Raw genomic sequence first — 15,454 nt, forward strand, 5'->3', positions numbered from 1 at the left:
AGTTATAATCTAGTTCAAATATCTGTTTCAATAAAAGTCTCCTATTCTGGGTGTTCTTCGGTCTTCTTTCCACTGATGCTGGCTTCCTTAGTTGGGCTGTTACTTTCCTTTGCCTGTAAAACTGTTTACCATCAGCAGTCATCTGCTCTTAGAGTCCCTCAGGAAGCTGCGAACAGGACAAAGATTCTAAGTCTTCCACTGAAGTATTAGGAGGCAATTTCTCTATTCACAGGTCTCCCAAATTGTAATCTCAAGACCTAGACCACCAGAACACTGAGCTCATCAGTACAACTCCTCTAGAAGCACTCTAAGACAGGAAAGATCAAGTAGGCATCCTAGGACCAGCTGTTCAGTTCATTCAACAAATATCTATTTCGTTTTCAGCCATATTTGTTCTATCACAGTAATTCCACTGAGTATTTTATTGAGGGAATTATACATGCAATTTTCTTACCCTGCAATTTTCCTTTTCAACCACTTTCAATTATTTTTTTTTTCCTTTTCAAATTTTTATTTAAATTCTAGATAGTTAACATATAGTGTAATATTGGTTTCAGGGGTAGAATTTAGTGATTCATCACTTATATATAACACCCAGCGCTCATCATAACAAGTGCCCTCCTTAATACCTATCACCCATTAGCCCATCCTCCACCCACCTCCCTCCATCCATCCTCTTCGGTTCTTTTATTAACACATTTCCTGCTGAATCCACTGATAATACTTATAAAGACTTTTAGGTTTTTTTGTTTAGAAATTATTTTTTTAAAGATTTTATTTATTTGACAGAGAGAGACAGTGCAAGCAGGGGGAGTAGCAGAGGAAGAGGGAGAAGCAGGCTCCCCGCTGAGCAAGGAGCCCGATATGGGGCTCAATCCCAGGACCAGAGATCATGACCTGAGCCAAAGGCAGACGCTTAACTGACTGAGCCACCCAGGTGCCCCTAGAAATTATTTTTTATCAAGGGTCAACTATTCAGCTAAGCAAGCTTGATAGCTGTTGATTTTTCTCAAATACATGATTGTTCTCGATGCCCACTTCATTTACAAACGAAGGTCTATACCAGGAGTCTACAACATTTTCAACTTGACGGCACATTCAGAAAATGAAAATATTTTTATAGCATACTAGGAAGGTGATCTGGGAGTGTGTATATGACATTTTGTAAAAATTGCATTATACCTTCATTGTAAAATTAAATTTTTTATACAAGAAACTAAGTTGTTTAGATGAACATAACTTTTGCATATTAGGCTTTCTGTGTTTTTTTTTTTAAGATTTTATTTATTTATTTGACAGAGAGAGAGACAGCGAGAGCAAGAACACAAGCAGGGGGAATGGGAGAGGGAGAAGCAGGCTTCTTGCCGAGCAGGGAACCCGATGAGGGACTCGATCCCAGGACCCTGGGATCATGACCTGAGCCGAAGGCTGACGCTTAATGACTGAGCCACCCAGGCGCCCCTAGGCTTTTTGTTTAAGATGGCTACATACAACTCCTGATTAAAACCTTTTAACATTTTCTTAATATTCCATATAGCAACCATCACAGAGAAGCTTTATTAGCACAAGTGGTAGCAAATGGCAAGAGGCTCTGCTCTAAAAGGCTGAAAATGAAAACTCCTTTTTCACTATTAACCAGCATTCCAACAACTCGACCTCTTTAAATTGTACTTCAAGAATGCTAAAGTTCTTTAAACCTAACAGCCTCTCCTTTTCTTCTACTGAAAACTATGTTAATTCCTTCTGATGATATAAACAAGTTTTGAATATAAATGAATTTTTTATATCAAGTATTTCAATATAGTGTGCTAAAGCTCTGTCACAGGCATACGCTGAATTTGCTCTGCAAGTATTATTAATTCATCCTTAGAACTCAAATGATACCAATTAAATGTCACTTTTAAAACTATTTTAACTTCACTCTCCCAAAGCTGAATTATCACTCCGAATCCACAAACTTTGTCAGTACATGTTAATATATTTTCCACATCATCATTGCACTTTTAAGTTAATTCAGGTGCTCAAAATGTCAGTTAAGAATACTATTTATTGAAGCCGATAACTATACTTCAACAAATTTGCAAAGTAAAAACCATTCACATGGAATAATTTGAAATTTTCTTTTAGCTTATAAATCTTCTTTTAGACTGTCAATATACTTAATTATTGAAATAGCTAGCCACATTTATTCACCTAAAGCTGAAAAGAAGGTACTATAGTAGCTTAGACTTCATTAGGTTCACCATTTTTATGACTTCATTTAATGTGGAACTCAACTACAGGCAAAGTTTAATATATAGGAGCTTCTCTGTGAATAAGACAACTTATTACTTAGAATATCAGGGTTGGTTTTTTTTTTATATTGAACTAAATGTACAGCCTAAACCTTCCTGTTATTACCAGTCCCAGACTTTCACTGTTATCATAAAATTTTGTATGTTTCAAGATATTCCCTTTGAATACTTCAGTTTTAAAACTTCTTTGCCAAGCAAATAATGTCCTCTCAAGCATTCTTCCTCAAGGATTCTGTACAGCTTTCTAACTGAGGCCCATTACTAACATTTATGGATTCATATCTGCAATGAACACCTTTTTCATTAAATAATCTTCTGAATTAGTACTGTCTTCTATGTCTTTGACAAATCTTAAACATATCTTCTAACAGAATAATTGAGAATGGCAATTTTTCCATTTCTTTTGCCTTACTGATCCCTAACACAGTGCTCCACACAGGCAGGAAAAAAAGAGCACATTTGGCAAACTAGCAAAGTATCTGGGCTTTACTAATTGTGCAATCCTGTAACTTCTTGAGCTCTTGAGCTCAATCTGATAATCACAACCTCTTAAAAGAATTTTGTTCTCTGGGCGCCTGGGTGGCTCAGTTAAGTGTCTACCTTCAGCTCAGGTCATGGTCCCAGGGTTCTGGGATCGAGCCCTGAGTAGGGCTCCCTGCTCAGTGGGGAGTCTGCTTCTCCTTCTGCCCCTCCGCACCGAGCTCATGCTCTCTCTCTCTTAAATAAATAAATAAATAAAATCTTAAAAAAAAAAAAGAATTTTGTTATTTTGTGCTCAAATATTATTTCAAAAATTCAAACTTTTTTTAGTAAAATAGCCGTTTTATGAGAAGGTACCAGAGTATTTTGTTTGACACCCCTATTTCATTTGATTTAGCCTGTAAAGAATTATGGAAACATCATATAATTCTGAGATAATTTTTTACTTTAGAGACTAATTATTGATGAAATATTTAGTGTTACATTTAACTCACAAATCAGATGACTTTACAGCTTTAATCAATAAATTAGGCATTACAGTGGGAAAGCAAATACCTGCAGAAATTAAATTTATTTGAATATAAAATACTTAAAAAATAAAGTACTTTAAATACTATAAATCCTTCATTCCTTGGGAAACGTTTCTTGTCAATTTTTTAGTTTGTCTAAATTCTTATGTTTTTTTTAACAAATCTTATCCCAAAAAACTTCCTTAATGAAAAAGACTAAACAAAAACAGTGTACTGAAATATTTTCAGTTAGTTTAATAAAATTTTGCTTAAATTTTTTAAGCAAAATACACTTATAATCAAAAATATTTTTAAATGAGCTTCTGAAGTTACAGAGGTCTATATTTCCATTAAATCAATGGAATTGTATTATGTTCAATTATTGATTATTTTTAGATATAACACTAGTATAAATTCTAAAAACAAACATATTATGAAATTCTATCATAATCAGGGTTTGACAAATTGTCACATCAAAAAGGCCATAATAGATAAATAATTAAAAATTAAATAACAAGCAAGAAAATTAACAAAATTCATTGTTTTCTGTTAGAAAATACTGATAAGAATTAGCTAACAATCATGCTCTTTTCTGTTAGCAGTAAAATAATTACAAAAATTAAGACAAAAATGAAAGAATTTTGGGGCACCGGGGTGGCTCAGTCAGTTAAGCATCCAACTCTTAATCTCAGCTCAGGTCTTGATCTCCGAGTTGTGAGTGTAAGCCCTGTGTGGAGCCTACTTAAAAAGAAAGAAAGAAGTTTATATACACAAACACATATAACTTTCCCAATTATTAAATAATATACACATACAAAATTAAAATAATAATTAGGATAAATAATTATTTAACAGGAAAGTCAAGAGGAAGTGCTACAAAATATAGCCAGAGAACAACCCTGTCTGACCATGTTTACCATGCACAGCCATCCATGTTACTGTACTGTACGGACGGAAGTTTCTGTGATTGGTCCTGCGTAACAGACCACCCAGACCTGCACAGAGGCAGGCAGGTTAAAGAATGTCGTGTGTGAGACATGCTGCTGAGTGATCTCAGGAGCCTGGCTAGTGGACATTAGCTAGCCTCCAGGTCAGAACTGGCCCTTCTGGTCTAGACACCAAGAGCTATAAATTTTGCCTTGCATCCCCTCTGGCTCCAGCCTGGGCTGGCCCCCCAGAATAGAATCCAAGAGGAGAGGCAAGCACATATGGCCCAGACTCCTTGAAGATGTAAAGACATGATAACACAGAAATGCTGCTCGCTCCAAACCACACAGAGGCAAACAAATGTTTAACTTCACACCTGGTCATTTGCCCTATAAATATCACCCTTATGGGGATGGTCAGTTGGAAGTCTCACCTGAGGGGAAGACACTGCACCCAGGCCTGGCTGGAACCCCAGTCTGGCTGTCCCCAAAGGGTTCCCCAGTTAATGAGGTTAGATGTTGTAAGTACCCAATCGGATGTAACTCTTTTTTTTTTTTTACTATTATAAAAGTTTATTTAACAAAAAAGTTCAATATGAAAATGCAAACGACCTGATTTTTATATTGTAGTAAAATAGGTACTATGGAGGGGACATGTGGAAGCAATTGATTTCTTCTGATGAACACACCCATTGTTTATACTCGCTCCAAGGCTTCTAATATGATGATACTATTTCCTCATATTACCACCATTCCAATACTGTTCTGTTGCCCACTAGTTGCCATCTCCACACATTCATCTATCACAAGATTCACAAACGGATCGATCCCCTGCAATATTCCTTGGACATGTCTGCCACCATTTAATTTCAATGATAATTTCTTGTCCATAAATTTTTTCAACTCAGGAGGGTGAGCTTTGCTCACAGTGTCTACTCGGTGAGCTCAAAGATGCCTCCAAACGGAATTCATGGTGTCCCTCACTGATGTAACTCTATCTTATTCTCCTTTACTGCTTACTATTGCCTTCATCTATGCATAGATTTCCCTTTTCTTCTATTTCCACTAGGTTTTTTACTTTATAATATCAATAAAGTATTTTTCCCCTTTGAAACTGAGAGTATGGCTGCTGTGACTCGTTTCTTTAGAACAGTTACTTAACTCAAGTAGTTTACAAAAGGATCACCATATAGAATAATGTTCAAATATAATTTCACCTATTATAAATCTTTAAATGTTTCATAAAATGCTTTTATATGTTTAAAAACTATAAAAAATACGCAGCCATCAAAATCTTACCTTATAACCCATATCACTATGCTACAGCACAAATTGGAAGCCACTAACTTTGCTCCAGCTAACTCTTGCCAGTATGGACCCAGTGTTACCAGATCTCCCGGTTTTTCCAAAGATGAAGAAATTGTACCATGCAATCTTCCATTTAAGAGCAATATTCAAGACCCCTCTACAGGCCAAAATTTGGCCTGCGGGCCTTCCAATTTACTACTTCTGCTGTAGACAGACCGGTACCAAGCAGCTGGTATGGATATCCATAGTAATTTTTAAAGTCAATACACATTTACAAATCATTCTTTGAGTGAAATACTTGGGTACGTTTTTGTAGGAACTCTATGGAGTGAGTGATGGCAAAAAACTAGGAATGTGCTAACAAATGGCATTTCCTTTATAGAAGCATACAGAGGACAGAGTGTTTGGCTGGAACACCTACTTAATTAGAGCTGTAGCAAGTGAATTACCCTAGGAATGGAGCACATCCCCTTCTACCCCCATTTCTGAGTCTACTGTGTCAACTCACACTAGACTGGAGCATTATTCCACTTTTCTCTATGGCTTCAATAATAATGCTAGGAGCATGCACACAAGAAATCTACCTTCCCAAGCTGCCGAATTGTGAGTATAAACTATGAAGCCAGAGTGGGACATGGACCCAGTTCCTCCAATCCATCTACTACAGTATCAACTATATGCTTTACCAGTCAACTTATTTAAGGGCTGGTTTGATGGTCTGGTGTGAAAATTATTATGCTTAACCAGAGCGGAGGCTAAATGAAAGCCATCTTTTTCATGAAGGCAGGCCAAGGAAGTATTTTCCTGCACTACCAACATTTCCCTCAAAATAATTCTCTAGTTTTACACATAGTTTCATTTTTAAGAATTAATCTCACCCAAAACACCAGCATTCCTCAGAAAGATTTATATACAAGGATAGTCATTCTTGTTATATATGATAGTATTTAAGATATACAATGTAATATACAATATTTATAATGATAAAGAGTTGAAAACAGACATGTCCGACAACGGTAAAATAGTTAAATAATAAATTATGTCATATCCATAAAACAGAGCACTATGCAACCATTAAAAACATAATTTATCAAGTGAAAAAGCAAGTTAGACTCTAATTTTACCCAATAAATATGTATGTATTTGCATATGTATATATATACATATTCTACATAGAGGGACATATGTATACATGCACACACATATATATACACCTATATATATATATAGGCATACATATACACATATTTGATATTTTTACAGGTCTGGAGCAATGTAGAACAAAATATTAGTGGTTATCCCACAACTGAAGATGGTTTTTTATTTTCTTCTTTATACTTTTCTATATGTTCCAAATTTTCTATAAGAACATGCATTACTTTTAGCAATCGGGGGGAAAGTATGCCCAGAAAAGGGGAAAGGTTGTTTGTCTGTTTGTTTTTAATGAACAACCAAGGCTACATTTTTTAATACTCTAGAACAAGAGTTAGCAAACTTTTTCTATAAAGAGCCAAACAGTAAATATTCTAGGCCTCATGGCAGATTGTCTCTGTTGCAACTACCAAGTCAGACATTGTGGCTCAAATATCATAAATACTTAAATAAGCATGGCTATGTTCCAATAAGACTTTATAGACAATGAAATCTAGATTTATACAGATTTCATAAAATTTTTCTTCTGATTTTTTCTTAGCCACTTAAAAATGTAAAAACCATTTAGCTCATAGTACAAAAACAAGCAGCAAGTCAAATGTGACCCACCACAAGTTTGCCAACTCCTGCTACAGAACATAGACAAAATGGTCTAAGACTGGAAAATGTCCAATGCTACTGGCATTAACAACGACAGCAATTTTTTTAATCACCATAATACAGTGATAAAATACCTAATAAGAATACAACTTCTTACTAAAACCTTTTTGATATATTACTTGCAAAATAGACTTCATGATACCTAAATGAGTAGGCTTACTATACAGGGTTAGTAATATTAGCCCATTAAATGTTAAGAGATTATCTCCTAAAATTAGGAATTAGGTTTTGAAAAACTTCATCTTAAATGATTTTATTTGACATCAATTAGATAGTAGGAAAGCTGTCTACTGCAGGCACGTTTAGTGCCTGTTAGTTCATGGCAATAGAAATATACCCATAAGATTCAAGATTTAAGTTAGAACAAATACAGGAAAATTAAGACCAACTGTATCCCATATTAAACTAAGAAGGGATAGCTCTTTAATTACCTAGCTTTTAAATCATACTCTACTTCGCTCGGTCAGAGTAGAAATTCATCTCAAGAGTACATTTTTCTACTTGAAATGGTATCATCTTCTAGAGAATGGACAAACTAACTCCTGTTTCATAGAAAGCTGGGTTTCAGTGGGTTAGCTCAGAGATGTCTTTGCTCCTAAAACCTTCAACTAATGCTGGGGTGCCTGGGTGGCTCAGTCGGTTAAACCTCGGACTGTTGGTTTCAGCTCAGGTAAGGGATCTCACGGTTCCTGGGATGGAGCCCTGAGTCAGGCTCACGACTAGACAGAGTCTGCTTGATATTCTCTCCTTCAGCTCCTCAGCTCCTCCATCCCTTTCCTCACATGCGTTCTCTCTCTCAAATAAATAGTCTTAAAAAAAACCTTTAACTAAGGTAAGGAAATTAATACCTTCTGTTACCATGGTAACTGATTTGCCTAATTGCTTGAGGGCTAAACTGAATAAAGCATCCCAACCTTCTTAAAAAGCATTAAAAAAAAAAAAAACCACTGGTGAGTTAAATGACACCTAAAGATAACCACTTCAGGGCCAGGAAAAAATTGTTAGTAAGTAATGCAATGCTTAACTGTTAGGCAATTATCTTGTTTAATGTGAACAAATTTTCACCTACTACTTAAAATGGTTCACCAGTATTTTGTTCAAAATATGTAAAGGCTAATCTGATCAAACACACCATTTTATAAATTCTGATTATTTAATCAAAAATCAAGAATGTTTACAATGACTCTGAAATTTGGTAACAAATGTCATAAAAGAGTAGATAAGCTATAATTTTAATTTCTCATCTTGGGTATTTATGCAAATTCTACAAATATCCATTGAGTTACACACTATTTCTCTGAGAAAGAAAACTCTATCACCATCCCTGTATAACAAAGGAAAGTGTATCAAAAAGGAAAACTAATAACAAAGACTAGCTAATTTTGCAAAAGTTAGCCAACTACTCTAGTATTAAAAATTATACTATGAAGAGGCAGGGAAGTAGAATGGAAAGAAATCTGGACTTAGAGTCAGAAAACCTAGGTTCCCACGTTGCTTTGTGTCAAGAAAAATTATCCAAAAGTTAAAAGACAAAGAGAAGGCAGTATGTCCTTTCGATGTCCTATAGACGCACAATCCTACCCAAAGATTACTTCGTTAGAGAATATACCTTTATATAACTTGTTATTTACTACTGATAAAAGTTGAGACTCTGTGAAGTTACTTGCTAACTTGTAAATTTCTGTCTAGCAAAGATACAACTGAATTCTGTCCAGTAGAAGAGATAACCTCAAAGGCTATGGGGTTTTTTGGGTTTTTTTTGCTTTTGTGACAATTTATTTACTTGAATAAAAGTAAATGACATTTAAATGACATTTAAAAATAAGCATGTGAATGTCCTAAAAACAGGAATAATGTTGTTGGGTTTTTTTGGTAGTTTTTAATTTTATTATGTTATGTTAGTCACCATACAATACATCATTAGTTTTTGATGTAGTGATCCACGATCCATTGTTTTCGTATAACACCCAGTGCTCCCTGCAGTATGTGCCCTCCTTAATACCCACCACCGGGCTAACCAATCCCCCCTCCCCCCTTCCCTCTAAAACCCGCAGTTTGTTTCTCAGAGTCCATAGTCTCTCATGGTTCATCTCTCCCTCCAATTCCCCCCGCCCATTTTTCCCTTCCTTCTCCTAATGTCCTCCATGTTATTCCTTATGTTCCACAAATAAGTGAAACCATATGATAATTGACTTTCTCTGCTTGACTTACTTCACTTAGCATAATCTCCTCCAGTCCATGTTGATCCATGTTGATGTAAAAGTTGGGTATTCATCTTTTCTGATGGCTGAGTAATATTCCATTGTATATATGGACCACATCTTCTTTATCCATTCATCTGTGGAAGGGCATCTCGGCTCTTTCCACAGCTTAGCTAATGTGGACATTGCTGCTATGAACATTGGGGTGCATATGGCCCTTCTTTTCACTACATCTGTGTCTTTGGGGTAAATACCCAGTAGTGCAATTGCTGGGTCATAGGGTAGCTCTATTTTTAAATTTTTGAGGCACCTCCACACTGTTTTCCAAAGTGGCTGTACCAACTTGCATTCCCACCAACAGTGTAAGAGGGTTCTCCTTTCTCCACAACCTCTCCAACATTTGTTGTTTCATTCCCTGTCCATTTTTGCCATTCTAACTGGTGTAAGTGGTTTTGATTTGGATTTCCCTCATGGCTAATGATGATGAACATTTTTTCATGTGTCTGTTAGCCATTTCTATGTCTTCTTCAGAGAAGTGTCTGTTAGCCATTTGTATGTCTTCTTCAGAGAAGTGTCTGTTCATCACTTCTGCCCACTTCTTGACTTGATTATTTGTTTTTTGGGTGTTGAATTTGAGAAGTTCTTTATAGATTCTGGATACCAGCCCTTTATCTGTAGTCTCATTTGCAAATATCTTCTCCCATTCTGCGGGTTGCCTCTTTGTTTTGTTGACTGTTTCCCTTCCTGTGCAGAAACTTTTTATCTTGATGAAGTCCCAAAAGTTCATTTTTGCTTTTGTTTCACTAGCTTTTGGAGATGTATCCTGAAAGAAGTTGCTGTGGGTGATGTCAAAGAGGTTACTGCCTATGTTCTCCTCTAGGATTTGGATGGATTCCTGTCTCACATTGAGGTCTTTCATCCACTTTGAGTTTATCTTTGTGAATGGTGTTAGAGAATGGTCGAGTTTCATTCTTCTGCATGTGGCTGTCCAATTTTCCCAGCACCATTTATTGAAGAGACTGTCTTTTTTCCATTGCATGTTTTTTCCTGCTTTGTCAAAGATTATTTGACCATAGAGTTGAGGGTCCATATCTGGGTTCTCTATTCTGTTCCATTGGTCTGTATGTCTGTTTTTGTGCCAGTACCATGCTGTCTTGGTGATCACTGCTTTGTAATATAGCTTGAAATCGGGCAACGTGATGCCCCCAGCTTTGTTTTTCTTTTTCAACATCTCCTTGGCGATTCGGGGTCTTTTCTGATTCCATACAAATTTTAGGATTGTTTGTTCCAGCATTTTGAAAAATGTCATTGGAATTTTGATCGAGATGGCATTGAAGGTATAGATTGCTCTGGATAGCATAGACATTTTAACAATGTTTATTCTTCCGATCCATGAGCATGGAATATTTTTCCATCTTTTTGTGCCTTCTTCAATTTCTTTCATGAGTGTTTTGTAGTTGCTAGAGTATAGATCCTTTACCTCTTTGGTTAGGTTTATTCCGAGGTATCTTACGGGTTTTGGTGCTATTGTAAATGGAATCGTTTCTTTAATTTCTCTTTCTGCAGTTGCGTTGTTAGTGTATAAGAAAGCAACTGATTTCTGTGCATTGATTTTGTATCCTGCCACATTACTGAATTGCTGTATGAGTTCTAGTAATTTGGGAGTGGAGTCTTTTGGGTTTTCCACATAAAGTATCATGTCGTCTGCGAAAAGAGAGAGTTTGAATTCTTCTTTGCCAATTTGAATACCTTTTATTTCTTTTTGTTGTCTGATTGCTGTTGCTAGGACTTCTAGTACTATGTTGAACAACAGTGGTGAGAGTGGGCACCCTTGACGTGTTCCTGATCTTTTTTTTTTTTGACTTATTTATTTATTTGAGAGAGCGAGAATGAGAGAGAGAGAGAGAGTACATGAGATGGGGGAGGGTTAGAGGGAGAAGCAGGCTCCCCGCCGAGCAGGGAGCCCAATGCGGGACTCGATCCAGGGACTCCAGCACCATGACCCGAGCCGAAGGCAGTCGCTCAACCAACTGAGCCACCCAGGCGCCCGACGTGTTCCTGATCTTAAGGGAAAGGCTCTCAGCTTTTCCCCATTGAGGATGATATTCACTGTGGGTTTTTCATAGATGGATTTTATGAGCTTGAGGAATGTTCCCTCTATTCCCATACTCTGGAGAGATTTAATCAGGAAAGGATGTTGTATTTTGTCAAATGCTTTTTCTGCATCAATTGAGAGGACCATATGGTTCTTCTCCCTCCTCTTATTAATGTGTTCTATCACACTGATTGATTTGCGAATGTTGAACCACCTTGCATCCCGGGGATAAATCCCACTTGGTCGTGGTGGATGATCCTTTTAATGTATTATTGGATCCTATTAGCTAGGATTTTGTCGAGGATTTTGGAATCCATATTCATCAGGGATATCAGTCTGAAATTCTCCTTTTTGATGGTGTCTTTGCCTGGTTTGGGGATTAAGGTAATGCTGGCCTCATAGAATGAGTTTGGAAGTTTTCCTTCTGTTTCTATTTTTTGAAACAACTTCAGTAGAATAGGTATTATTTCTTCTTTGAATGTTTGGTAGAATTCCCCAGGGAATCCATCAGGCCCTGGACTCTTGTTTTTTGGGAGGTTTTTGATCACTGCTTCAATCTCGTTACTGGTTTTTGGCTTATTCAGGTTGTCAGTTTCTTCCTGTTTCAGTCTTGGCAGCTTATAGGTTTCCAGGAAGGCCTCCATTTCATCCAGATTGCTCAGTTTATTGGCATATAGTTATTGATAATAATTTCTAATAATTGTTTCTATTTCCTTAGTGTTAGTCGTGATCTCTCCCCTTTCATTCATAATTTTATTAATTTGGGTCCTTTCTTCTTTTGGATAAGTCTGGCCAGTGGTTTATCAATCTTATTATTCTTTCAAAGAACCAACTTTTAGTTTCGTTGATCTGATCTACTGTGTTTCTGGTTTCTAATTCATTGATTTCTGCTCTAATTTTAATTATTTCTCTTCTAATGCGTGGCTTAGGCATCGTTTGTTGCTTTTTCTCTAGTTCTTTAAGGTGTAGAGTTAGTTGGTGAATTCGGGATTTTTCTATTTTTTTGAGTGAGGCTTGGATGGCTATGTATTTCCCCCTTAGGACCGCCTTTGCAGTATCCCATAGGTTTTGGACTGATGTGTTTTCGTTCTCATTGATTTCCATGAATTGTTTAAGTTCTTCTTTGATTGCTTGGTTGACCCAAACATTCTTGAGCAGACTGGTCTTTAGCTTCCAACTGTTTGAATTTCTGCCAAATTTTTTCTTGTGATTGAGTTCCGTTTTTAGAGCATTGTGGTCTGAGAATATGCAGGGAATAATCTCAATCTTTTGGTATCGGTTGAGACCTGATTTATGACCCAGTATATGGTCTATTCTGGAGAAAGTTCCATGCACGCTCGAGAAGAATGAGTATTCTGTTGTTTTAGGGTGGACTGTTCTGTAAATATCTATGACGTCCATCTGGTCCAATGTATCATTCAAAGCTCTTGTTTCCTTGTTGATTTTCTGCTTAGATGATCTGTCCATTGCTGAGAGTGGAGTATTGAGGTCTCCTACAATTAACGTATTGTTATCAATGTGACTCTTTATTTTGGTTAACAGTTGGCTTTGTAGATGGCTGCTCCCATGTTGGGGGCATAGATATTTACAATTGTTAGATCTTCTTGTTGGATAGACCCTTTAAGAATGATATAGTGTCCTTCTGTGTCTCTTATTACAGACTAGTTTAAAATCTAATTTGTCTGATATAAGAATTGCTACCCCAGCTTTCTTTTGAGGTCCGCTGGCATAGAAGATAGATCTCTCCATCCCTTCACTTTCAGTCTGGATGTATCTTTAGGTTCAAAATGAGTCTCTTGTAGACAGCACATGGATGGGTCCTGTCTTTTTATCCAATCTGCAACCCTGTGCCGTTTTATGGGAGCATTTAGGCCATTCACGTTGAGAGTGATTATTGAAAGATATGAATTAATTGTCATCATGTTGCCTATGAAGACGTTGTTTTTATAGATTGTCCCTGTAAATTTCTGTTGTAGATCACTCTTGGGGTCTTTCTCCTTTTATAGAACCCCCCTTAATATTTCTTGCAGGGCCAGCTTAGTGGTCACATATTCTTTCAGCTTCTGCCGGTTGTGGAAGCTCTGCATCTCTCCATCCATTCTAAATGATAGCCTTGCCGGATAAAGTATTCTTGGCTGCATGTTCTTCTCATTTAGTACTCTGAATATATCTTGCCAGGCCTTTCTGGCTTGCCAGGTCTCTGTGGATAGGTCTGACATTATTCTGATGTTCCTCCCTCTGTACGTAAGGAATCTCCTCTCCCTAACTGCCCTTAAGATGGTTTCCTTGGTTTTAAGATTTGCAAGTTTTACTATTACATGCCGGGGTGTTGGCCTGTTTTCCTTGATCTTAGGAGGGGTCCTCTCTGCCTCTAGGACTCGAATGTTTGTTTCATTCCCCAGATTAGGAAGTTCTCAGCTACGATTTGCTCAAATACATCTTCTAGCCCTCTCTCTCTCTCCACTCCCTCCGGGATTCCAATGATTCTGACATTGGAACGCCTCATGGTGTCACTCATTTCTCTGATTCTATTTTCATGGATTCTGAGTTGTTTTTCACTGGCCTCCTCTTTTCCCTTTTTATCTATTATACTGTCTTCCAGATCGCTTATTCTCTCTTCTGTCTCAGTTACCCTAGCTGTTAGATTATCTAGATTGGATTGGATCTCATTGATAGCATTTTTAAGTTCTGCCAATTCACCTTTTATTTCTGCCCTTAGAGACTCTATGTTGCCATTAATTGATTTCTCCACTCTAGCCATTGTCTTCACAATTGCTAACCTGAATTCCATCTCTGACATCTTGGTTATATCTGCATCCATTTGTAAATCTGCAGCATAAGTCATAATCTCTGAGTGTTTTCTGTTTTGGGGGCTCCTCCTCCTAGTCATTCTGTTGCTGGGTGTTTCAGGGAATGTATAGAGTCCAAATTATTGACCAGAACCCAAGCAAGATGCACCTGTTTTCTTGGGACCTTAGGGTTGCTGGCCTCTTGTTTTCCCAGCCTGTCTTCTGCGGGAGGGGCCTGCCACGCTGTTACTCAGGCAACCCTGTTTGGGCAGAGTTGCCCTGCGTCCCTGTGGCGGGGGATGGGCTCAGTGGGAATCAGTCTTTGGGGCTTTTGTTCTCTGGCGCCTTTCCCTGGCGGCTTTCTGCGTCTCTTCCACGAGTCAGAGCAGAAGAGACCATTTCCAACCCTCTGCCTCAGAGCAGAGAGATCACAGTCTGTTCTTCAGTGAGCTCTCCAGGCCACACTGTCTCCGTTTCTGTCCGTGCTGCTATAAACTGCAGCATCCTGGGTTGTGCGCCCCTCCGCAGCGCTCCCAGATCTGCCTCCAGGTCAGGGCACGTCTCTGCCCTTTGTGCTTCTAAAACCGCCAGCCGCTCCCAGTTCGCTCACGCGCGCGACTCCGCCGCTTCTGGTTTCATCCTGGGGACTGCAGTTCGCGTGCGCGTGACCCCACCGCTCACTGCTCAGTTGTTCCATCCCGGGGGTTGCAGTTCACCAGCGCGACCTCGGCACACTGGGTTTCCATCTCGGAGGCTGCAGTTCACGTGTGCGCGACCGTCGCACCGGTTTCTGTCCGGGGGGCTGCGGTTTGCGTGCACGCGACCCCGCCGGTCTGGTCCTCCACCCCGGGGGCTGCCCTAAAGTCCTTTCCCCGCCGCTACCGGTCTGCAAGTCTGTGCCCCGTCCACAGCGCGCAAGGCTGTCACTCACCGGCGGTGTAGGATCCCCACAGCCAGGCACCCTCCCGCTGCCGTTTATCCTCCGATATCTGCCCGCAGAATCACGGCTCTCCGCTTCATACCTCAAAACCAACCCCCTG

General features: G+C 38.4%; 2 protein-coding genes across 8 annotated transcripts in view; both read right to left on the minus strand.

The window, feature by feature from the left end:
* The window catches only part of WRN (WRN RecQ like helicase), a 154,894-nt gene that overhangs the window by 124,301 nt on the left and 15,139 nt on the right, over window positions 1-15,454 (minus strand). The window lies entirely within an intron of this gene.
* Window positions 3,389-6,714, minus strand: LOC123847921 (small nuclear ribonucleoprotein G-like). The gene has a single exon (XM_045879804.2). The coding sequence runs from the start codon at window positions 5,098-5,100 to the stop codon at window positions 4,948-4,950; it is 153 nt and encodes a 50-aa protein (XP_045735760.1). The 5' UTR covers window positions 5,101-6,714; the 3' UTR covers window positions 3,389-4,947.

Source organism: Mirounga angustirostris, unplaced genomic scaffold, assembly GCF_029215605.1.
Source record: "Mirounga angustirostris isolate CCGP_5_RB_7025 unplaced genomic scaffold, mMirAng1.0.hap1 SCAF_2, whole genome shotgun sequence".
In the NCBI taxonomy this organism is placed as follows: Eukaryota; Metazoa; Chordata; class Mammalia; order Carnivora; family Phocidae; genus Mirounga; species Mirounga angustirostris.

Coding starts and splice junctions, on each gene's coding strand:
- LOC123847921 (XM_045879804.2), bottom strand. CDS start 5,100: ATGGACAAGAAATTATCATTGAAATTAAATGGTGGCAGACATGTCCAA.